The 26317-nt window shown below is 38.4% G+C and overlaps 1 protein-coding gene across 1 annotated transcript in view; it reads right to left on the bottom strand.

Annotated features, from left to right (window-relative positions):
- CHCHD6 (coiled-coil-helix-coiled-coil-helix domain containing 6) overlaps positions 1–26317 on the bottom strand; it is a 495888-nt gene that overhangs the window by 405724 nt on the left and 63847 nt on the right. Inside the window, exon 4 of the mRNA XM_006895202.1 lies at positions 18814–18955. Coding sequence (XP_006895264.1) covers positions 18814–18955 — 142 coding nt within the window. The remainder of the gene's footprint in view (positions 1–18813; positions 18956–26317) is intronic.

Genomic DNA, 26317 nt, shown 5'->3' with positions numbered 1-26317 from the left:
CCCAGCATGATATCCCTTTCCAAAGACCTGTCTCTCTCCTTGCAACATGTCCAAAGTATGTCAGACGAAGCCCCAGAATCTTTGCCTCCAAGGAGTAGCCTGGTTTAACCCTCTTTAGGATGAATCTGTTTGTTTTCTTGGCAGTCCATGGTACATTCAATACTCTTCTCCAGCACCACAGCTCAAAGGCGTCAATTCTCCTTCTGTCCTCCCTAGTCATTGTCCAGCTCTCTGATGCATAACAAGTGATTGCAAAGACCATGGCCTGTATCAGGTGCACCTTCGTCTCCACAGAGACACCGTTGCTCTTGAGTACTTTAGAGAGGTCCCTAACAGCAGACTTTCCCATCGCAATACGTTTTTTAATTTCCTGACTGCTGGTGCCAAGAGTGTTGACCATGGAGCTGAGCAAACTGAAGCTGTGAACAATCTCAATCTCTTCGCCATCCATCCTGATGCTACCGATTGGTCCAGTGGTAAGAATCTTTGTCTTCTTGACACTGAGCCTCAGTCCATACTGAAGGCTGCAGTCCTTGACCCTCCGCAGTAAGTGCATGAGGTCCTCCTCAGTTTCAGCGAGCAAGGTTGTGTCATCTGTATAACGCAGATTGTTGATAGATCTTCCACCAATCCTAACACCACACTTCTCCTCATAGAGCCCAGCCTCTTGGATAATCTGCTCTGCATACAGGTTGAAAAGGTATGGAGATAGGACACATCCCTGGCGCACACCCTTCCCAATTTTGAACCATTCAGTGTTGCCCTGCTCTGTTCTGACGACTGCCTCTGGGTCCAAGTATAGGTTTCATATTAGCACGATTAAATGTTCTGGGATTCCTATTCTTCTCAGAGTCAGCCACAGTTTGTTATGATCCACGCGGTCAAATGCCTTTGCATAATCAATAAAACACAGATAGACATTCTTCTGGTATTCTCTGCTTTCACATCAAAACAAAGGAACACAAAGAAAACAATACCAAAATGTCTGATAGGCTATAGTTAACGTTAAACTACTGAAAAATATCAGGATAAGAGGGCACAAAAAAGTGACCAGAGTGCAGAACCAGAAAATTTTTCAGTAGAAGAAATGCCCATGGAATTTTCTGACAAAGAATTCAAAAGAATTGCTAAAGAATCTTCAAGACAAAGATCAAAGAAATCTATGCAAACAGACAAAATTCTAGGAGGATCAAAAAAATAAAACCAAATAAGCTAAATAAATTACATACTAGAAGCCAAACTGCTGAAAGTGACAAGGATTTGAAGAACTTGTTGCAGAAGTTCAAGGAATACAGCCTTCAGTATGGACTGCATCTCAATATCAAGAAAACAAAGATTCTTACTACTGGTCCAACAGGCAGTGTCACGATGGATGGAGAGGAGACTGAAACTGTCAACAGCTTCATCTTGCTTGGATCCACACTTAACACCCTTGGTACAAGCAGTCAGGAAATAAGAGGATGCATTGCAGTGGGAAAATCTGCAGTTAGAGGTCTTTCCAAATTAATGAAGAGTAGTGATAGCCGTTTGAGACTAAGGTGCATCTGATTCAGACCATGGTCTTTCTGATTACTACCTATACATCGGCGAGCTGGACAATGAATAAGGATGACAGAGAAAGAATGCCTTTGAGCTGTGGTGTTGGAGAGCATTGAATATTCCATGAACTGCCAAGAAAACTAACAGATATGTCTTGGAGAGGGTGCAGCTAGAATACTCTTTAGAGTCAAGAATGAGGCTTCACCTCATATACTCTGGATGTGTTGCTATGTTCAAGGCTGCTGTTCTTTGGAGAGGAACACGAGGATGGGAAACGTGGAGGGTCGGTGAAGGAGAAGAAGACCCTCAACCAGGTGGATTGACAAGGTGACTACTACAATGGGCGCTTGTGTGTCAAGCAGTGTGAAGACGGCACAGGTTAGAACAGGGTTCAGATCTTTTGTTCATAGGGTTGCTAGGAGTTGTACTGGACTCATAGCACCTAACAACAACAACAGAAGTTAAATAAAACATAAAATTAAAATTCAGAATATTGCATTTAAATTTTCAGAAATAACATATTGGAAGGAATAAAAAGAATAGAATCCAAGAACACAGAATTACACAGAGATATAGAGGAAATCCTTCAACACTAAGCTGGTGGAGGAATTATTTTTTTTAAAAAAAGATAAAAGCATAGACAATATATATGACAACATCAGCACAAATTACAAACAACGTCAACAGGAATAATTTAAAAGTGACTATAATTCTAAAATAAGAAGAAACAAAAAGGCACAGAGAAAATCATTGAAGATTTGATGGCAGAAAACCTCTCAAATTTCATGGAAAGGAAAAAATATACATTCAAGAAGCTGAGTGAACTTCAAAGAAGTCTCCAAAAATAAAGCATATAATGTAGCCAAAATTATCATAACCAAATTGTCCCAAGTTAAAGAAAAAGAATACTTAATATAGCTAAAGGAAAAAGAAAAATTGTCTACAAAGAGAACCAATTAAGACTAAGCTCCAATTCCTCAGCAGAAACCAGGCAGGTAAGAAAGCAATGGGAAGACATACATAACATTCTAAGAGGAAAAAAATGTCAGCCAAGAATTCTATAACCAGAAAACGGTATCAAATATGACAGTGAAACCAGTGCACTACCAGAAAAACAGACACAAAGGAAATTTTTGAAAACTGAGCCAGCATTATAAGGCTAAAAATTAATTCTTTAGACCAAGAACTAACAAAATCTGGCACAGACACAAATATACAAACGATACTAAACGTAAAAAAACAAACACACTGCTGTCAAGTCATTCCTAATGTTGTTGTTGATTGCCTTCGAGTCAAGCTTGACTCATAGCAATTCTATGAACAGAGACCTAATGCCTTTCCATAACTATCATCAATTCCAAGTTCATAGAGTTTCCAGATGCATGTGGTTTAGGAAGTGGATGCCACTCCTACTTCCAAACCTGTTTTACAACTTGGAGCTTCACCAAACACCTTCCACAGTGGGAAACCGTTCTGGTATTTGATACCCCAATGGTACAAGGTTCAGCATCACAGCAACCCAGGTTACTTCATACTGCACATTGACAAAGAGTGATTTACAAAGTTGAAGAGTGTTCCTCCAGATGTAACAGCACTAATTTCACTTAGCAGTGGTTAAGTGTCATCAAGTTGGATACGACTGAGAGTTAAGCTTTGCACAAAAGACCTGAACTCTGTTCTATAATATAATTTCCGTACATTTAGAGTTTAGAGAGTTTGTACTTTCCAGAGTAATCTAGTTTAGGAAGTAGATGCCAGTCCTGCATAAATCAATACAGAAGCTCATGCAAACATTGTACATAATGTGTAACCATTGGTATTTGACAAGACTAGGGAACAGTGCGCAACATCAAAGCCACACCAAGTTGTTCAGTTCAGCAGACAAAAGATTGCTATTTCATTTAAGGAATATTCACTCAAAAATTAATAAATTTGGCCCAAGGGCCACTCGAGGGGAAAAGAACAGCAATACACATCAGACACGACCCCAAAAACCTCTGTCACACACTCATCAGGACTACCAACAGAAGGAGCAAAAAACCCAAGTTACAGAGTGGAGCATTCCTAATGACAGTGACCAAATTATAGGGTCTCCAACACGGTAAACAGCAACAGAGGAGACTGCCCACCTTTCTCCCAAGAAGTAGCCAATCAAGGTGATTTTAGGATAAAGTAAAATGTTTTATACTTGAGAATAAAACAGTAACACTTTTGCTATTTGAATGAAACTTTACAAGTCATTGCACATTTTCATTCAATTATTCAGACATTGTATTTTGTAACATTAATTACAACTGGAACTCTGCTGGCCTAGTGTTGACAAGCTGCACTGCAATCTCAAATGCTTGCAGTTCAAATCCTCCAACTGCTCCGTGGAAGAAAGATGGGCAATCTCCTCCCACGTGATTAACTGCCTTGCAAACCTGCTGGCAGATCAACTATGGATCAGTTCCAACTTGACAGTATAAAACAACAACAATCGAGTCTTGATTACAGATAGTCTTTCCCTTCATCCATTATCTACAATTTTTTTCCTACTCTCTTCCACCCTTGTCATCTTGTTAACTCTCCAAGACTGAGTCTATTATCTGGGTATAAATCATTCCTTAGTTTTTCATACTAATCGTTTAGGCCATAATTATCCTTTAGTGACTGAATTACGTTACTCAGGATCATCTGCTCGAATTTTATCCATGTTATACAGTATATCACAAATTCATGACAGTTTTTAGTGGTGCATAATCACCCATTGTGTGAAAGTATGAGTGTCTTGGCCATTCATTCACTGATGGACATTTGTGTTGTTTCTACCCTTTAATAAGATAGACAGTGCTGCAAGAAACATGGGGTATGAGTATGTCAGTTTGTGTTGCAGCTCTTATTTCTTTGGGATATACACCTAGTAGTGATTCTATTTCCAATTTTCTAAAGAAGCCCCAAACTATTTCCCATAGTAGTTGTATCAGTTTACATTGCCACCAGCAGTATACTGAGAGTTACAATCGCTCCAAATTTTATATTGCTTTATGTCTTACTGAACAGCACTACTTTTGTGGAGGTGAGAATATATCTCATTACTATTTGGGTTTGCACCTTGAAACATATGCTGTACAAGATCAAGGACTGCAGCCTTCAATATGGATTACATCTCTACATCAAGAAAACAAAAATTCAGGTTTTCCCAGCACCCCAGCCACAGGTCCCAGCAGCACTGCAGCGGGCAGAGAGGCATTGCCAGAGCAACCCAGCTTTGCTAAGGCTCTGTGAGCACTGCGGCCCACAGGCACCCAGCATGAGCCCTCCCTGCCGCCAACATGCCCAAGAGGAAGGTAAGCTGGGCCTAGGGTGTGGTGAAGGAGGGGCCCAAGCGGAGATCAGCGAGGCTGTCAGCTAAGCTGCCTGCAAAAGTGGAAACGAATAATTTAAAAGCGATGTATGATAGGGTATTATGGTTATCACAAGAGTCCACAATTAAGGTTGCATAGTAGAATGTACTTGGGGCGGTGGGAGGGGTGCGGGGGGATTGTGTACCAGGGAGAGAGTCTTTCTTTTACTTTTGAAAGAGAGGAGCGAAATGGGGGGCGGGGGGAGAGGGCTGGGCAGATAGAGAAGTGCAGCAATGAATGAATGGAAATCCAAATTCTCTGTAAATGTTCATTAAAATTATTTTTAAAAAAAAAGTGGAAATGAAGCCCAAAAAGGCAGCAGGAAAGGAGGAGTCTTCTGACAAAAAAGTGCAAACAAAAGGGAAAAGGGGAGCAAAGGGACAATAGGCTGAAGTGGCTAACCAAGAAACTAAATAAGATTTACCTGCAGAAAATGGAGAAACTAAAAACAAAGAAAGTCCAGCCTCTGAGGAAGCAGAAGAAAAAGAAACCAAGTCTGATTAATATTTGTCTACCATGTCTTATCAGTGGTCCCTGTTATCTCCTTTCTTGTACAATCCAGAGGAATATTTTTATCAACTGTTTTGTAAATGCAAGGTTTTTAGTAGCTCTAAAAACATTTTTAAGAAGAAGGAAATCCCACTTCATCCCATTTTTAAGTGTAAATGCTTTTTTTTTAAGAGGTAAGATCATTTGCTGGTTGTTTATTTTTTGGTACAACCAGAAAATGTGGGATGTTAAAATTGAAGGGGAGGGCTTTGGATGTCAGTGGGGACATGGGGAAAGGGACAGTTTTTATATCTCATAATACAGAGTATACTTAATGACAATTTGGAGTCATAGTCATGCATTTATGACTTGAACATTTAAAATTAAGTCTACTTGCCATGTTTTTTGGATACATAAATCAGAACACTGCTTAGTAAAATTTCTTCTTAAACATAACCACTCCCTTTTCATGGTTTTCTCCCTGTCAGAACTATGTGGATTCTGTAACACCTTTGGTCTTGGTAGTCCAGTTTTCCTAATAACTTTGTTATGTGCTGTGAATGGTTGAAAATTTGAATGTGTAGTGTGTGATAGTAAATTGTGAATTAGCGGGACTTAATGATGTGACAGTTTACCGACAATTGAAGATATTGGTACTTATTTTCTTCTTTATGAAAACTTTCCTCCAAATTTAAAACTGGAAGGTCACTGGAATTTAGAATTATAACTACATGGCTTTTTAGATTTTTGGTACCTGCATTAAGAATTGTGTACAGGTTGTTCATAATGTTTCTGTACTGGCCCTTAAAACAACCAATAAAATATAAATCATGAAAGAAAAAAAAGAAATTCTCACTAGGGGGCAACATCATGATAGATGGAGAAGACTGAAATTGTCAATAATTTCTTCTCACTTGGATCAACAACCAACACCCTTGGCATCAGCAGTCAAAAAATCAAAAGACATATTGTGTCAGGAAATTTTGCTGTCAGAGACCTCACCAAAGTACTGTGGAACAATGATGTCACTTTGAACACTAACATGCACCTAATTCAGGCCATGATCTTTTCAGTCACTTGCTAGGCCTAAAAGCTAGACAATGAAATGAATAAGCTAACAGAAGAAAGCTCAATGTCTTGAATTGTAGTGTTGGAGAAGAGTACTGAATATCCCCTGGATTGCCAAAAGAACTGCCAAAAGAAATCTTGAAGAAGGAACAGTCAGAACATTCCTTAGAGGCAAGGATGTCAAAGCTTCGTCTCACATACTTTGGGCATGTTGTTAGAAGGGGATATTCTTTGGAAAAGGATATCATTGCTGGAAAAGGTGGCAGGTCAGTGAAAGAGAGGGAGACCTTCAATGAGATAGACTGTGACACAGTAACTGCTGCAATAGGCTCAAGTGTCAGAGATAATGAAGAGGGCACAGGATAGGACAGGGTTGAGACCTGTTGTTCATAGGGTCGCTGTGAGTTGTGCTCAACTCCACAGTACCTAACTACAGCAATGCTATGGTAACCTAATGTGTAAAGAGTGTACTGCCAACCCAAAGGCAGCTGGTTTGAATCTGCCAGCTGCTCTGAGGGAGAAAGATGGGGACTCTCTTCCTGTGCCATTTATATATTAATACATAGAAATATATTATAAAATATCTCTAAATACATAGTTATATATAAACTATATAAGCATATTATAACCTTATATTTTAAAAATATATTATTTATATCTGAAAAGCCACCAGACAGTCAGTAACAAGTCAGCCCAACACTACAGCAATGAGTTATTGTTGGAATTTAAGTCGCTACTGACTGTGAATATTTCTTAATGTGTTTCTTGGCCATCTGAATGTCTTACCTATTCATGTTCTCTGTCCATATTTTAAGTGGATTTTTGTCTTTTTCTTATCAATATTTTAAGAGTTTTCTATAACTACCCCTTCCCCCCCCCCAAACTGCAGGTTCTCTTTTCACTCTTTCGGAGGTATCTTGTGACATACACAAGAATTGAATTTTTGTTGTTATGTGCCATTGATTCAAAACCAATTCATGGCTGACCCTCTACTGAGATTTTAGACGTAGTTTATAGCTCATCTTTCTCTCAAGGAGCAACTGTTGGCTTTGAACTATTGTCTTGTGTTGGCAGCGCAGCTCCTTACCACTGCTACTGTAAATGGCATTGCTTTCCTCTTTCCTTCTTAGAGTTCTCTTTGTTACTATAGAAAAATCTGACCGATTTCCGTATATTAATTTTATACCCTGCTACTTTGCTGAATTGGTCAATTAGATACAATCATTTTGGTTTTTTCTTCATTGGTTTGCTTACAAAATTCATGTACATTGTATTTCACACTATTCTTCATTCGTATTGTATTGCATACAACCATTCTCATGCATTGTTTTATAAAATTAATCACCATTAGACTTTGCTCGTTATTACCCTTTCACCCAGATCCTTCCCATTTCCTTGTCCCCCTCCACCGCCCACCAAACTGAACAATCCTATGCTTTTGCCCCTACTCTCCTCACCTCTCTGCTACCACCTCTTCCCCCTTTGGGTCCCCATACATGTTTGACAGGATATCCTTCTATTTTTACAATAATGGTCTTACGCAGTATTTGTTCTAATGAGATTGAGTTAGTTCACTAAGCATAATACTCTCCAGTCTCTCCCAAGTGATGCAATATTTTCAAAATTGTTGCTTCTGAATGCTGCATTAGTATTCAATTGTGTGACTGTACCACAATTTCTCAATTCATTCAGTTGTGGTTGGACATCTGGGATGTTTCCATGTTCTTATGATGATGAATAACACTGCTATGTACACTGGTGTACAAATCTCTGTTTGTGTGTCAGTACTAATTTCCTTGGGGTATATTCCTAATAGTGGAACTGCTGGGTCATACTGGGGTATATTTCTAATAGTGGAATGGCCGGGAGTTTCTACGTTTAGCTTTTTAAGGAAATGCCAAACTGTCTTCCAGAGTGGTTGTACCATTTTACAATCCTACCAACAGTGTACAGGAGTTCCCATTTTTCTACATCCTCTCCAACATTTATTACTTACTGCCCTACTAAACTTCATCACTGCTTGCAGTCATTTTCTTGCTGAGTTTTTGGGATTTTCTATGTTTACTATCAATTCATCTACAAATATAGAGAGTTCTACTTCCCCTTTACAAATCTGTATGCCTTTTATTTCCTTGTCTTGCCTTATTGCTCTGGCCAAGACTTCCAACACAATATTGAGTAGGAGTGATAAAGGGCAGTAGTGATGAACATCAGAATAGTTACGTTATATGTAACATCCAAGAAAATAAATAAAACTAAGTCATTAGGATGAAAAAGAGGAGATTTCTGGGTAAAATGATGGACAAGACAGACAGCAGTCAAGTCCTTTTCACCAAAGATACCAGAAAACAAAGGTAAAAAATATTGATGAAAATCCTGGAATTTTAGATTTAAACAGGAAAGACAAAGAAGTACTTCAAACAGTGACTAATGAAGAATCCAAAGGAAATCATAGAATACGGAGACAGATGGAGCAGAGATTCATAAATGATGAGGTATAATAATTATTAACATTTGTCTGTATGAGCTGAGTATCCACAGAGTAGTTGGCTAACAATAAGAAAAGTGTGATCTTCTCCATTGTCTACCCTCCCCAAGATTGTGGCCGTGATGTTCCCCATTATTATCTACCAGATTTCTTTTTTGGGGGGGGGATCTTTATACTTTATTAACAGGGGGGAAATGGTAAGAAATGGGACACTGGGGAGAAATGTCATTGTTAGGTGTATTAAGTCAGCTACAACTCAAAGCAACCTATGAACCACAGACTGAAACCTTACCCTGTCCTGCGAGATCTTCACAATCTCCAACGTTTTTGTTGTAGTCACTTTGTCAATATATATTGTAGAGGATCTACTCCTCTAACAAGATGTCTTTTTCTATGCTCCCTGCCTAACAGCGATATACCCAAAGTTAAGTGAGAAAAGTTTCACTATCTTTGTCCCAAGCAGCACTCTTCTTACACTTCCTTCAAGACTGACTTTTTTATTCTTTTGGCAGTCTATAGTGTATTCATTACTCTTCTCCAACACTGCAATTAAATGTTGTTTTGTTGTTATGAATCTACCAGATTTCTGATGGCATTCCCTGCTGATCCCAACTCTGCCTGAGGCCAAGCCATTATTCTGCTAGGAGTATGTACAGCTTTACATTCAAAATCTCCTTCTGGCAGCCAGAAGAGTATGCTGTGCCTGGCCTGCAGCCATCCCCTGAATTAGCAGGAGTACCATGTCTGATGGGACCTTGCCTTCCACAGACACCCTTACCTGGCACACACCACAGCACAGTCTGCACTGAGAGCACCATCCTTCAGGAGTTCAGATCAGCAGTGACTATCTCTTCACATTAACCAACTCTGACTGAGAGCCCCACCAGTATCCACCCCAAAGACTGGCAAAGGCATGATCCTTAGTCAGGTGGATTATCCAACGCTCCTCTGAGGTCAGCAGAAACTCTGTCACTGGACACTAAATGTGATCTGGCTCATATTTTAGAATATCAATCACATTTCAGGTGAGCAGAAACTAATTTGACTGTGTACCTCCAACTGCAAACTCCTGTCAGGCCCACTGTCTTAGCCCAGACATCTCGTCTCCACCCACCAGGGCAGTGAAGGAGCACCACACAGGTGCACAGCTGACCCCCATCCAAGGTTCCCCTGTATCACCTTCATTTTTACTCTTCATTGTTTTTCAAATTTTTGTTGGGTTGTTTTAGATTTCATTTTTTTTATTGCTCCTGTTGTTGTTTTCCTTTTTTTCCCCCTAACATCTTCCCACAAGTTACTTACATATTTTCTTTTAAGTTTTTGCTTTCCCTTATAGGAAAGCTACACTTCATGTTTTCACTCATTCCTCTTTCTTTCTCTCTCTCTTCCAATACATACTTTTTTTTCTTCTTTTTTTTTCTCCTTTCCATCCAAATCCTTTTTCTCCTTTCTATCTTAATTTTCTTTATTCTTTTATTTTTTTTCTATTCTAATCCTCTGTTGATTCTGAGAAGAATGGGAATCCCAGAACACTTGATTGTGCTTATGCAAAAGCTATACTTGGACCAGGAGCCAGTCGTCAGAACAGAGCAAGTAAATACTGCATGGTTCAAAATTGGAAAGGGTATACATCAAGTATGTGACCTATCTCCATATCTTCTCAATCTATATGCGGAACAGATTATCCAGGAGTCTGGGCTCTATGTGGATAAGTGTGGAATCAGGATTGGAGGTAGACTCATCAACAATCTGCATTCTACAGATGACACAACCCTTCCTGCTGAAACTGAGGACCTGATGCACTTACTGCAGAAGGTCAGGGACTGTAATGTTCAATATGGATTGAAGCCAAATGTCAAGGAAACAAAGAATCTCACCACTAAGCCGAATGGCAGCATCATGATAGATAATGAAGAGACTGAGATAGTTGACAGCTTCAGTTTGCTTGGTACCAACAGCCAAGAAATTAAAAGAGGAACTGCACTGGAAAAGTCTGCTGTCAGAGACCCCTCCAAAGTACTGAAGAGCAAAGATGTCAGTCTGGAAACTAAGGTGCACCTGATATACGCCATGGTCTTTGTAATTATTTGCTATGCATCAGAGAGCTGGACAATGACTAAGGATGATAGAAGGAAAGTTGATGCCTTTGAGCTGTTGTGCTGGAGAAGAGTATTGAAAATACAATGGACTGCTAGAAGAACAAACAAGTTTGTCCTGCATAGGGTGAAGCCAGGCTGCTCCTTAGAGGTAAAGATTCTGAAGATTCTGAAGCTGCATCTGACATACTCTGGACATGCTGCAAGGAGGGACCAATCCTTGGAGAGGGATGTCAGGTTTGGGATGGTGGAGAGACAACTCAAGAGAGGAAGATCCTGGGTGAGATGGATTGATTCAGTGACTGGGGTAACGGGGATAGGTGTGTGGGAGACAATAAGACTGGCAAGGGATAGAGCAAGATTTAGGGCTGTTATCCATAGGGTTGATATGAGTCATAGGCGACTCAATGGCGCATAACAACAACAACAACAAATCCTCTGTTTTGTATATCCTCAGATTTGGTTTTTTCTATTATGTAGAATGAAATAATCTACAAATAGAGATAGCTTACTTCCCCTTTACCAATTTGTATGCCTTTTATTTCCCTTTCTTGCCATATTACTCTGGCCAAGATTTCCAATATAATATTGAATATGAGGGCAGCCTTGTCTAATACGTGTTCAAAAGGAGAATGTCTTCAATTTTTTTTCCTTTGAAAGTAATGATGGCTGTTGATTTTTTCATGTATGCTTTAATTATGTTGAGGAATGTCCCTTCTGTTCTTATTCTGTTGAGAGAACAGGAATTTAAATGGAATATTCAAGAAATTTTTTTTTTCTTTTAGTGTCCAATATTGTTTGTAGTTTTGGAGTGTTCTCAGTTGTTCAGGTTTCGGATGTTTGTTCCTCTATTTCTTTGTCTCATCTGACAACATTATCCTGTCACATATTTATCTACTGAAACTAGATCATCAAGCAAGATTAAAGACTAGCTCTTGTTCTACCTCACCGACAAAGATTGCATCAAACACCAGCAAACAGAGAACAGCATATTCATACCATCCTATTATTACATATACCAGAACATAAGAAGTGAAAACATTAAAAATTACCAAAACAAATAACACAATACAGTCACATAGCTCAGTCAGATATGTCACAACAATACTAAGAAAACACCACAGTGATTTATCAGAAGCAACAGACAACTTTAAACTAATCACAGAAACAAGCTAAGAAAGAACAATAATAACCAAAGACCAAAGCCCAGAACTAGAACACTTTTCAGAGAAGAACAGATATTGGGATTTTATGATAAGGAATCCAGAAGAATGATTAGCAAGTGCCTTCTACAAAATTTTAAAAACACAGAAAAGAAAGAATATTAGAAAATTATGCAAGACCAAACAGACTAAATAAATAGTGACTCAGATTCAACATAAAAAGAGCAAATTGAGATTCAGAAAATTAAGACTCAACTTACAGAAACAGAAACACAGGGAAACCAACTGCACAGAATAACTGATGAAATGGGACACAAATTAGTGGACAAAGAATAATCAGAAAAAAGAAAGAAAGAAAAGCCTAAGAATTACGTGGGACAACCTCAAGAAGAACAACTGACATGTATGTGATTGGAATTCCAGAATAAGAGACCAAACATATCACAGAGGAAACCACTGAAGATTTCCTGGTAGGAAATTTCCCAAATATAAAAAATGAGGATATATGCATTCAAGAGGCTGACTTAATCCCAGACTCCTGAGTGAAGATGATGTTATTAGACACCATGGAGTTGATTGAGTATGACTCATAGAGACCCTATGAATAACAGCTGAACACTGTCCTATCCAGTGCTGTCCTCACAATCTCTGACACAGTTAAGCTCTTTGCTGCAGTCACTGTGTCAACCTATCTACCTCTCCTGAGTGAAGATAGAAGGGAGGGGGGAACCACAAAAAAAAATCATCAAATTTTCCAAAGTTCATGACAAAGAAAAGTGAAAGCAGCTTGGAAAAAATAAGATTAAGCTCTAATTTCTAAGCAGAAGCCATACAGGCAAAAAGGCAATGGAATGGCATGTATAAAACTTAAGAAGAAAAAAAAAAGTCAGGAATTCTATACCCAGAACAACTACTGTCTATTCAGTATGAAGGTGAAATTAGGATATTTTCTGATAAACAGAAACTGCAGGAAATTAAAAAAAAAAACTAGAAAAAATTCTAAGAGGAGTTCTATGTATCAATATCTTCATATAGACAAAAAACTAAAATTAACATACAACAGCACCATTCAGAAACTGACCCATAAGCAGAAATACACAAAGTATATTAAATGTATGACATTGACAAATAGAAAACTAAAGGTGTTAGCACATAGATGAGGACAAAGATAATTATAAAAGAGAATAAAATGTATAGTCACAAAACTTCAAAATGGAAAGGGAGTCAAGGAAATTTTAAGATAAAGTGACTTGGGAATAAAACAGATACTTATGGGATAACTTCTAAGAAAATTAGTAGACCTTCTCATCAAAATGAAAAAACAGAAAAACCAAACAAAATTAATGAACATCAAAATAACAGCAATAAAGAAAATAATTTTTTTAAATCTATAAGAAAAATGAACTGAGCACGAAAAAGCAAACTGAAGTAAGAATCACTACACCACAAAAAAGAAGGCAGCTACCAACAAAGAAGAAGAAGTAGAAGCAGAGAATGCAGAGTACATCCTTCGGAGTCACAGATTCCAGTGCCAGTCATACTGGGACCTAGACAAGAGCAACAGCAGCTGGAGTGAAGAACCAGGGAGTGTCAAGAGACAGAGCTGGCTTGGGATTGCTGGCAAGAGAGATGGGCTTCATGAAGAACAAGGAGGGAAATGGCATAACTTATATGACAAAAGAGCTTTTCAACATTTGTTCTAAAGACATCAGGCTTTATGGAGCACCATGCTGCATCTCTTCTAAGACATGTGTATGTGCCAAAGGCATTCCTGGGTTATTTTGCATTCTTCTCCAATACCATCCTCAAATGCATCAATTCTTCTGTCATTCTTATTCCTTGTTCAATTTTCAGGTGATACTTTCCAACTTTCAAGTGATTGCTATAATCATTTGCTATGCATCTAGTAATAGCATTTGTTGTTGTTGTTGTTGTTGTTAAGTGCCATCAAGTCGTAGACAACTCATGGAAAAAAAAGACCTAAACACATGTATAACATTCATCATTTGTCCAAGTTCATAGTTTCCAGAGGCAAACTATTTCGGAAGTGGATTCCCCTCCTGCTTCCAAGCTTGTTTGAGTCAGGGAGCTCCACCAAACACTGTCCACCATGGGTAACCATTATCGCATTTGATGTTTCACAGCAACCACAAGTTACCTCTGTACAGCAAATGGACAGACCAGTGCTACACCACTTAGAAGAATGTTTGATCAAAAACAGTTAAAACCAGGCCCAAGAGCTGCAAATCCGAGGGCCCAAAAATGCTTTTTTAAATAGGTGGCCGAATACAATCAATTCACTCCCTATGGCTGGTAAACATTGCACCTATGCCTCATCTGAATAGCATTTAGAGAGATTTTAAAAAAAATACAAAAAAACCAAAAACCCACAATGGGAGTGACATCACAGCTGGGTAAGACTGAGAAAAATTGGATAAATTATGTATACTGCATTGAAACAGATGAGTGAGAGAACAGTTTAAACACTATATATGATAGGGTGTTATCGTTATCACAAGAGTCCAGAATTAAGGTTGCATAGTGGAGTGTACTCAGGGTGGGGGGTGGGGATTATATACCAATGAAGGAATTTTTCTTTTACTTTTCAAAGAGAGGAGCAAACCTGGGGGGAGCAGGGAGAAAAGCGCAACACTGAATAAATGGAAATCCAAAATTTCTGTAAATGTTCATTAAAATTAATTTTAAAAAACACAACATGAAAAACAAAGAAATCATGCAATATTACTCAAAATGGGTGACCCTGGAGGACATTATGCTGAGTGAAATATCTCAATCACAAAAGGACAAATACTGCATGGTGCCACTGTTATAGAATGGGACTGATATCAGGGTTGGGGTAAGATTGAGAAAAACTGGATAAATAATGTATACTGCATTGAAACAGATGAGGGAGAGAATAATTTAAAAGTGATATACGATAGGGTATTATAGTTATCACAAGAGTCCAGAATCAAGGTTGTATAGTGGAGTGTACCTGGGGCAGTGGGAGGGGTGTGGAGAGATTGTAAACCAAAGAAAGAATTTTTCTTTTACTTCTTCAAAGAGAGGAGCAAACTGGGGGGGGGGGGCAGGCAGGGAGAAAAGTGCAACAATGAATGAATGGAAATCCACAATCTCTGTAAATGTTCATTAAAATAATAAGAAAAAAAAACCCAACTTGAAACCTATTTGGTCCTTCAAAGATGTCCAAGGTCTTAGCCCTTTAACTATGCCCCACAAATAAAAAATAGGGTAGCAAGAAAAAAAAAGTGTCCTACTTATTTCACTTGTAACAAATTTTAACAAGGAGCTCTGGTGGGTCCTACCTATTTCACTTGTAACAGATTTTAATAAATTTAAAAATGTACAGCCAGATGAAAAAAAAAAAACAATCCACAACAATACTCTATCATCTTGTTCAGTAACAGCAGCAAAATTCTACTAGGACAGTAAACAAGTGCTGGCAAGTATATGGAGAGATGGGAATTCTCTTACACTGCTGGTGAGAATGTAAATGATGCAACCATAATGGAATATGGTCTCACCTCTTTAAAATATTGAAAATGTAAATGCCATTTGATCTAGTAATCTCATTAGTAAGTATACATCCCAAAGAAGCAATGCCTACTTGAACCAATACATACACACTCATATTTACTGCAGCATTATTTACAATAGAAAAGATACTCAAGTGTCCATAAACGAAAGAATGATTAAAGAAACTATGACACATTCACACAATGGAGTACTAAGCAACACTTAAAAGCAATAAAGAATTCATGACACACTGTACAACATGTATAACAGAAGAAATTAGATGGAGTGACAGGTGTCGGTCACTAAAGGAAAAATACAAGATCGCTATTAGGAGTGGAAATCTATAATATACACTTACTGAGTGAAGGGAAAGGCAGTACGCAATACAGAATTGATAAATAGTTATATTAATGACTATAATTGTTATAAAACAAATTATATATGATGGCTGAATGAAAATTCAATATTATTTGTACACTTTCTCTAAAATAACTTGTGTGTGTGTGTGAGTGTACCATCAAATCAGATCTGACTGGTACAGGAGGAGATTGTCCCTCCTTTTCCTGGCAGAGCATCTGGTGGATTCGAAACGTGTGCCTCTGGGATTGTAGTTGCAGCTCCTTGCCACTAGGCCACCAGAGCTCCCCTTAAAATCACTTTTTTAAAAAAAAACAAAGTAAAAATAAAATAATTGCCTACTTTTAAAAAACATCACTAGTTACAAACAGCCACTAATAACTGGAATGAGATGGATTAACACAGTGACTATGGCGATGGAGTCAGGCGTTTCAGAGAAGGTGAGGCTGACTCAGGATTCAGAGCCATTGTTCACAAGGTCACAGTGGACTTAACAGCACATAACAACAATACTGACTAAATACACACACATACATCTGGACTACTAGTTAGTTATCCAGGCTCCTTTCTTCATTTCCTGTAAATGAAAAGTTCTTTCTCTAAGAACAGTCTTAAAGGGATCAAGCCAGACTTTTTCCTTTACATGTTGTGGGAAAGTAAGGCATGAGGCCTCTTTCACTGTAATTAACATATTCCAGGTGAGAATGAAGAGCTATCACACCTACAGGCTGTGATTTTACATCCCCAGATGATTTTCCAATGTGCCAAATTTTTTTATTAATTTCATATTGATTAACCCTTCATCTCCAAAATGAAAGTCCTTTATACATGGCTGTCAATCTACCTGCAGAAGACTGACAAAATTCCCCTCAAAGACAGCTGCATGAGCTTCTGATACAGGCTTCTTGGACTTGTTTCTCACTGCTTAAATTGTGTCATCAGGATGTCCCAGGGTTCTAAGAACCCACATTAGATCACTCTCATTTTTAAAACCTTTTAGGAATCCTCTACTAAGTGGGAAACATGATAGGTTATTTGGTGGAGAAATTTCTCAAAGTACTAAAAGCATTTTATGATCTGCTTTCACACCTCTCCACCTATGTGCACCAGAGTGCATCACACCCCTCCACACTGACCTATCTCAGCCTAGGGAACCACACATTTTTCAAGACTCGCGTCTAAGTTCACTTCTGGTCTACTAGCAGCATATACCACTTCCTTTACAATGACATAATATCAAACTAACCTGCAGTTTACACTTACTGTAACTGGCTTAATGTGTTCTGGTGGTGCACTGCATTACATGGTATAGGAGTGCTGGTTTGAATCCACCAGTCACTCTTCAAGAGAAAGGGCAGTCTGCTCCTGGAAATATTTACAGCTTTGAAAACCTGCTAGAGGATTCCTATGAGTTAGAACTGACTTAAGGGCAATAGATTTAGTGTGAGTAAATAAATGATTTTTCCTTTTCTAAAGTTTTTGGCTTGAGTCTGTTTCTTTTATTAACAGAAAATCTCCTTTGGGTAAGGATTTTGCATTTTGTGTGTTTCTTGAGGGTCTACATCAACTACTGTTTCTTATATAACTTACTACATACGCTAAACACAGTGGTCACTTAAGAACCATCTGTGGTTCTTTTACTAATAATCAAATCCTTTCCCAGCATGGTGGGAGTAGGACATAATCATATATCTTGATTTTACGTTATCTTCAGCTCCCTTCTATGGAAATACAGCATGCCCCAAGCCATACTTCTAAAACAGGGAAGTCACACCTATTCTCAAATCCCAAGGCATCCTGAGTAGATAGTCTTAAATGCCTGCCATAGCCATCTTCCCTCTCTTCCTTGTTATTAGAGTCATAATTCTGTCTAGATATTCAACTTCCCCTTTCCACATGACTCAAATAAAGAACCATACCTCCAATCAATGGAGTCCCACTTCCTCTGCCCTGGACTCATTTAGCCATGGGCTTCTGGTGCAATTCAGTCTAATAATGTAATGTCAGAGAAATTCTGCTGGGCTTTTCTATGAAAATCTATAGGTGAGACTGTCCCTGATAAGTCACTAATTGTTGAAAAATCAGCCCTCAGATTGCATCTAGACTTCTTGTTTTGTGAAATAAAACTTGCTGCAGCAAGAATCCTAAATAGACAACTATCAATTAACTGTATTAATAAAAATAATAGCATGATTTTATTATCTCCCAGAAACCTTGCTAAGCACTGGACAGTTTATCTTTTAATTCTCTTTTATGATCTCACATATGTCTTCGTCAGACTCGTAAGCATTCAGTTATGTGCCAGAGCTAGTAAGGAGAGTTAGGATTTGTACTCAGGAAGCCTAATTCAGTCAGCCTCTTCATCCCTAATACTGTACAACCCCAAACCTGGGTTCTCTTCTTCATATCTTCTGAACACATATATTACCACAGCACTGAAAAACTGAGATTGTCCTGTGCTCCAGTTCCTCACTATATAGATGGGGGGGCGGGGAACATTAGAATGGAAAACAAAAACTATCAAAGGAGCAAATCAAATTAGGAGAGCCCAAGTCCCTTAGAAGGAGACCCTTTCCATAAGAGTTGAAGCGACTACATCTAAGGGGCATCCTGAACCACCAAGTTGAGCCTCTCAGCTTCCCAGGTGCTGAAGAACCGTAAAAGGTGCTCCAGAAAGAACTGCTACTCACCAGCTGGGCCGAACTCTTCTCCTGGTCACTGCTGCTTCCCTCCTGCTGAGGAGCCATATTCAGGTGCTTGGCGGCTACCTCTCTTTCTCTTTTGGCCAACTGAACAATCTCATCCTGGATGATGGCCTGCACCTGTTGATACCTGTGCCAGAAGATAAATGGAAGAAGCAGATGCAGATGACATGATAGGCAGAAGGTCACCAGGAAGGTTAGCCGTTCCCATCAGTGAGCAGAAGAGCCTGGTGGAGCTGCAGAGTTGGCAAGGGAAGAAAAGGGTGCTGTGAAACTTGGGCCAGATGCCACCCAGGGTAAAGGCCAGTCCTCCTTCAACCACATATTATCTCCCCTCTGTGACCACTAAGCAGACATCAGTGATACTCCTAAGACAAGGGAGTGTAGTCACACTCACAGAGACAGAACAATCTGAATTAGGAACAGAACTGTCACCAGGTGAGGATTCAGGCAGGGAGCCATATGCCAAATGAGAAACTCTCAGAATTCAGTCCTGTGCTCGCCAATTCTTCGATATGCGAAGGCAGGTGGGAAACCCTATCTCCCCCTTGAGAGTACAAGGGTTTTTAACAGTGATAGTCCTTTGTCTTGAATATTTAACAATTCATCTTAAATGTGTTTCTAGCCTTCTGGGCTTTCTGCCTAATAAAATGATCCTTTACAGAGAAAAAGTTACTAGCCCAACTGCTCTTAGCAGTGTTAATTGCTATGGGGGTAGAGGAGAAACGCCAAAGGCACATAACCTAAACATTCAACAATCAAATAGGTGAAGGATAATGAGACAAAATAATACTATGATATTCTATGTAGTCATTATAAAATAGGCTCTTCGATTTCTCTATACATTGAATCCATATATTTACAAAGCTCTAGTGGCTTAATGGCAAGGAACTGGGTCTTCTACAATTTGAACAAATAAGGCTGTAACACCTGCATATAACAGGTTGTTAAAGTCTTTTTCCAAGCCTGATGCCACATTCTTCCTTTTATAGTCCAAACTCTTGGACTATTTGCATAGCATACAAACTGACACAGTATGGTAAAACAGTATGCTAATGCATACATACCTTCCCTAATTTTAGACCATATGATAAGAGTACTGAACAGTAACAATGTTAATCTAGAGATTAAGGTGCACCTAATCTAGGCCATGGTCTTTGCAATTACCTGTTATGCATCAGACAGCTGGACAATGAAGATAACAGAAGAATCAATGCCTTTGAATTGTGGTGCTGGGAGAGTCTTGAACATACCATGAACGGCCAAAAAAAAAAACAAATAAGTCTTGGAGAGGGTGAAACAAGGTTTCTCCTTGGAAGACAGGGCTTTTAAACTCCATCTCACACACTTTGGGCATGTGGCCAGGAGGGTCTGATCCCTGAAGAAGGACATTATGCTCAAAAGGGTGGTGAGACGGAGCAGGAGAGGAAGACTCTGGATGAGATGGATTGATACAGTAAGTGGGGCAATGGAGGCTGGTATATCGGAATTAGTGAGACTGGCTCAGGACAGTGCAGGCTTCAAGGCTGCTGTACATCGGGTCGCTGTGGATCGCAAGCAACTCAATGGCACACAACAATAGCTATGCCATTGTGCTATTTGAATGACTGTCTTTTCATCAACATACAGGTTCCACACAAGCATGATTAAGTGTTCTGAAACTCCCATTCTCCACAATGTTATCTAAAATGTATAATGATGGGAAAATCCCTTCTGGTAGGATCTCCAATCAGAAAGCTCAGCAGTCAAATCCCTCTAGAAGAAGGGCACTGAATGTATCACAACTTCTCAATCCATTCATTTCTGGTTGGACATCTAGGCTGTCTCCACATTCTTGTAATGGTGAATAATACTGTTATGAACATTGATGTACAAACCTCTGCCTGAGCCTCAGTTCTCATTATCTTGGGACATATTCCAAGCAATTGTGTTAATCACAGGGTTGCACAATTCAATGAGGGAAGGGGAGTAGGAAATGAGAAAGATCTTGTATGATAAACAATATATTCGAACTTAATAAATAAATCAGGATAAAATAAAAAAGAAATTAAAAAAATAAAAACCTAAAAAAAGAAAAGAAAGACACTGAAAACAAAGACAGCAGAAATGAATGATAATCCTGGAATCCTGAGATTCAAAGGAAACTATAAAGAGGAAATTCAAACACTGATTGCAGGAAGAAAACATCATTTAAGGGGCAGATGAAGCAGACAGATGTGGAAGTATCCAATACCACTTTGTCCTTTTCTGAGGCTGGCTTTCTGGGGTCCTGTAGGAACACAGAACTGCAATCATGACCACATTAATGGCTGGTTGATGGCAAGAAAAATGTGATTCCTTCTGCTATATCCTCATGGATGACTCAGAGTGACTTTCTACCCAGAAAAGGGTTCCCCTTGCCTCATGTCATTTAGAATCTGGCACCAAGGGTGCAAGCCACTTGCTGCAGTACTCAGTGACTTTTTATTGCTGGTGCAGTGAGCTGTGTCTACCTGGGAGGAAGGCCTGCCTACACCAGTTTCAAGATTGATAAAAATACAGTTTGGGGGCTGCACTCATCTCAAGAATGATGAAAATTTAGTCTAGGACAAGGGTCCCTGCATCTAATCCTATGATCCTACAGGCTGGTGCAGACCACACATACACTCAGAGCAGAACACTCTACAAGCAATCTCTAGCACAATCATTAGCCATCTCAGGCTTGGCACTCAGCATCTCAGGGGCTGGCAGTGACAGGAGTATGTCACAGCTAAGAAGGAATGTGCAACCACTCATCCTGCTGGGGACGGAGGCGGAGGCACCGTCTTAGCTGTGCTCTATGATTCATTCAGATCAGGTATAGGGTATAGCCTACCCACCCACCCACCATCCACATGCCTGCCCTCAATTCTAGGACTATGTAAGACCGTGAAGCTGGACAGATGATAATACATCCTAGACAGAGTGCCCTCCTCAGTCATCAGAGGAGCTATACGTGGTCTGACGTAACATCTTGGGCTTTCTCCAGTATCCTTTAGCCACTTCTCTGACATGCAGAATCTCTATCCTGTTTGGGTACCACATCTTCAATCTGTCAGACCAGCAGAAACACCATCCTAGACTAGACATCTACTGCCACTGGCCACAGGAGTTTTCAGAGCATCCGCCAGCGGGTGTTCCTTTCCTTCCCCTTTTTTCCTCTATCTTTCTTTTTAATTCTATGCTGATTTTCCTGCCCTATGTACTTTTCTCCCTTTGAGGTTTTTCTTTTTCTTTTTTAAAACTTTACTGGCTACTCTTGCTTTTTTGTTTTAGGTTTGAGTGATTCGAGGGTTTTGGGGTTTTTTTTTGTTTTGGGGTGGGTTGGTTTGGTTGTTTTTTGGTTATTTTTTTATTTTATACTGTTTACTTACAAAGTTCGCATACGTTGTTTCTCACACCGAATCTTTCCCTTTTTGTTACCCATCCCTCCCTCCAATCATCAAATTGTGTGATCCCCTTAAATGGTTAAGCCCTCCTCCTACTTGTTCTATTATTAAATTCTATTGTCCATTATTAAATGGTCCTATATAGTATTTGTCTTTATGAGACTGAGTTAGTTCACTTAGCATAATGCTCTCCAGCCTCTCCCATGTTAGGTAGCAATTTACAAAATCATTTGTACACCAATGTTCATAAGCAGCATTATTCACCATAATACAAACATGGGAACAGCCCAAATGCCCAACCACAGTGAAATGGAGTGAGAAATTATGGTACACTCACATAAGAGAATACTATGCAGCATTCAGGAGCAATGATTTTGTTTTGGGGTTTCTGTTGTAGTTCTTGTTAATGGTTGGGTGGTTGTTTTTTCTCATTTTCCTACTCTCACCAAGCAGCAGACAGCAAGAGTATTCACACAGCCCAGTCATGCACACACCTCCTGCAGCTTCACCCACTGCAGCAGCTCCACCTGACTGATATTAGACCGTAACCATTACTAACCTACTCTACTGCTCCACACAAGCAAGAAATGGAAACCAACACACATAAATCTCATCTCCTATCACAACCACCAAAAGAGAGGAGATGAACGAAAAACTACAAACACAAAATCACCTCAATGTCCCAGAGGCAACAGGTATCTTTAAACATCATGACAGAATGAGACCTAGGTAAAGGCAAGGACAATAAACTTCATCAGAGAAAACCTTGGAAGAACTCTAGAAGCCATACTCCACACATGAATTATCTCCCAAGCATCTAGAAAATCCTACAACCAGAAAAGAATAAAACAGATCAATGGGACCTTCTTGGAATTAAATCCCTAATACACATTAAAAAAAAATTCTACAATAGGGTGAAAAGGAAATTCACAGACTAGGAACAAATATTTGGTACTGACATCTGATAAGGGAATTATATCTAAAATTTATAAACACACACAACAACTCAACAACAAAAGGTAAACAATACAATAGCAAAATGGACACAGAACATGGATAGACACTTCACCAAAGAAATTCAAGTGGCAATCAAACACAAAAAGAATTATTCAAAATCCCTAGCTCTTAGAGATGCAAATCAAACAACTATGAGATATCATGTCACCCCAGTAACAATAGAAAAGTTCAGCAGAACAGCAAACAACAAATGCTGGTGAGGTTGTGGAGAGACTGGAACCCTTATTCACTTCTAGGAGTGTAAAATGGTGTGATCACAATGGAAGGCAGTATGGCGCTTTCTCAAAAAGTTGGAAATACAAACATCATTTGACCCAGCAATTCCACAACTTGGAATATACCCTAAAGAAACCAGTGTTGCCACCAAAACAGATATATGCACACCATGTTTATTCCTGCATTATTCACAACAGCAAAGAGAAGGAAGCAACCCAAATGCCCAACAACAATGAATGGATAGAAACACAATGGTATATTCACACAATGGAATACTATGAAGCAGTTAAAAAACAAAGAATTCATAAAATATTACACAACATGGGTGACCCTGGAGGATATTATGTTGAGTGAAATATTTCAGCTACAAAAGAGCAAATACTGTATAACACCACTATTATAAAGCAGGACTGACATGTGGGTACGGGGAAACCAAGAAAAGAGGGGATCAATAATGAACACTGCATTGGAACAAATGAAGGAACGAACTGCTTGATAGGAATATATGATTAGGCATAATCTGTATAACAGTCCAGAATAAAAGGTGCCCAGCAAGTGAACTGGAGGAAGAGAAAGGGGAAAGGGAGGAAATTATGCAACACTAAATGATTTTTTTTTAAATAATTAAACTGGGAGGCAGGTAGGGAGGTAAATGTGAAACAATGAATGAATGAAATTCCAACTTTTCTGTAAATTTTCATTAAAATCACAGTTAAAAAAAGGAAAAACAACAAGAGGACAAATACTCTATAATATCATTGTTATAAAACAGAACTGACATGGGGGTTAGGAGGAAATTAAGAAAAAAGGTATCAATAATGAACAATGCACTAGAACAGATGAAGAAAAGATCTGTTTAAAATGATTATATGATTAGGCATTATGTGTATGACAACAGTTCAGAATAAGAAGTGCACAGCAAAGTGAACTGGACCAGAGAGGGGTGGGGGGGGGAGAATTATACAACAATGATTTTTTTTTTTAAGTGAACAGGTGGGAATAGGGAGGCAAACGTGCAACAATAAATGAATGAATGAAAATCCAACTTTTCTGTAAACTTTCATTAAAATCCCCACCCCACCCCAAAAAAAGATTGGACTTCCAGGGCAGAAAAGAGAAAACAAACAAACAACAAAAAAAAGAAAAAATAAAAAACCCTAAAGGAAAAATAAGTAAAGATTTTCTGGAAGAAAACTGCGTAAGTATTAACAAAAAAATAAGAAAATATGCATTTAAGAGGCTGAGTGAGCTCCAAACAAGAAAGAGTTCAAATTAAAAATGCAAAAATGTATCATGACGACATTTTCTAAAAAATCAAAGAAAAAGAAAGAATACTGGGAGAGTTGCATACAAAGGAGAACCAATAAGAAGACTAAGTTAAGATTTCTCAGTAGAAACCAGGCAAGAAGGCAATGGGAAGTCATATATAAAATTTTAAAGAAAGTAATTGCCAATCAAGAACTCTAAACCCAGAAAAAGTATCAAATACAAAGATGAAATGTGGACATTTTTAGATAACCAGAAATGAAGTCATAGTAAATAGACCTCCCTTACAAAAAATACTAAAGAGAGTTTATCATAGAACCAACGAATGTTAGCAACCTGAAATAGACACATATGACAACAATAGCACTCGGAAACCAACTCAAACATACAAACACACAAAGTAAAATCCACTTACAAGGTGAAAAGTAGGAAGCCAAAGAAACACAATGTATACACACCTTGTAAGCACACAAACAAAAAATAGAGAGCCAGAGATATCAGTCTCTAATAAAGGTGAATACAAACTATTAAGAAGATATAAAATAGTGTAATTAGAGAAGAACAAATGGAGAGGAAATCAAGTTGATTTCAGGATTAACTAAACTGTGACTTGGGAATAAAGCGGTTAAGTTATAAGAGTACCTTCCAAAAAAACTAATAAATTATATAAATCCAATTAAAAAGAGGATTATTTATGTTAGTAAATATTAAAGTAATAGCAACAAAGGAAATCATAAGAAAAGTCATAAATTAACTCAGCATTGAAAAGACAGAAGAAATCAGCAATTTATTATAGCAAAATTACAGCAATAAAATTATACATAATGATAAATACATTGAACATATATGGATTAAATGTACCAATCAAGAGAAAAAAAGAGGAAGAATGGATAAGAAAGCACAAGTCATCAATATGCTCTCTCCAAAAGACACACATTAGAAACAGGACTAAAATAACTTAAAATCAAAGGGTGGGAAAAATTAATCAAGTAAAAGGTAATCAAAAAGGGCAGAGTGGTACTAATAATTTTTTATTAAATAAACTTTAACACTAAAACAAGGTAAGAGACAAAGAAAGACACTATAATAATAATCAAAGGGATAACTTAACAAGAAGACATAATTAATATCTCCACCTTCAATGATTAAGTCACAAGGTAAGTAAACTAAATTTTAAGTTTTGAGGAAATAGACAACTCCACAGCAATAGCAAGTTTTCAATACACCACCTTCAATGAGAGACAGAAGAAACAGAAAAAAACACAACAGAGATGCAGAAGCACTAAACAACTAACCAACTTGCTCTCACCAATATATATAGAACACTACACCCAACAAGAGAACAATATACTTTCTTCTCCCACATGTAAGAAATAGTGTGCAAAACAGATCTTATAATAGGTCACAGCAAGCCTCAATGAAGGCAAAACCATGACAACACCATAACGTATCTTCTCAGATAACAATGTTGTTGTTGTTGTTGTTAGGTGTCATCGAGTCCAGTATGACTCATAATTACTCTATGAATAAAAGATCTAAAACCAGTCCTGTCCTGTGCCATCCTCACACTTCCTGATACACAAGAG

Source organism: Elephantulus edwardii, unplaced genomic scaffold (assembly GCF_000299155.1).
Source record: "Elephantulus edwardii isolate Elephantulus edwardi_28Jun2011 unplaced genomic scaffold, EleEdw1.0 scaffold00161, whole genome shotgun sequence".
Taxonomy (NCBI): Eukaryota; Metazoa; Chordata; class Mammalia; order Macroscelidea; family Macroscelididae; genus Elephantulus; species Elephantulus edwardii.
This window is presented reverse-complemented; position numbering and strand designations above follow the sequence as displayed.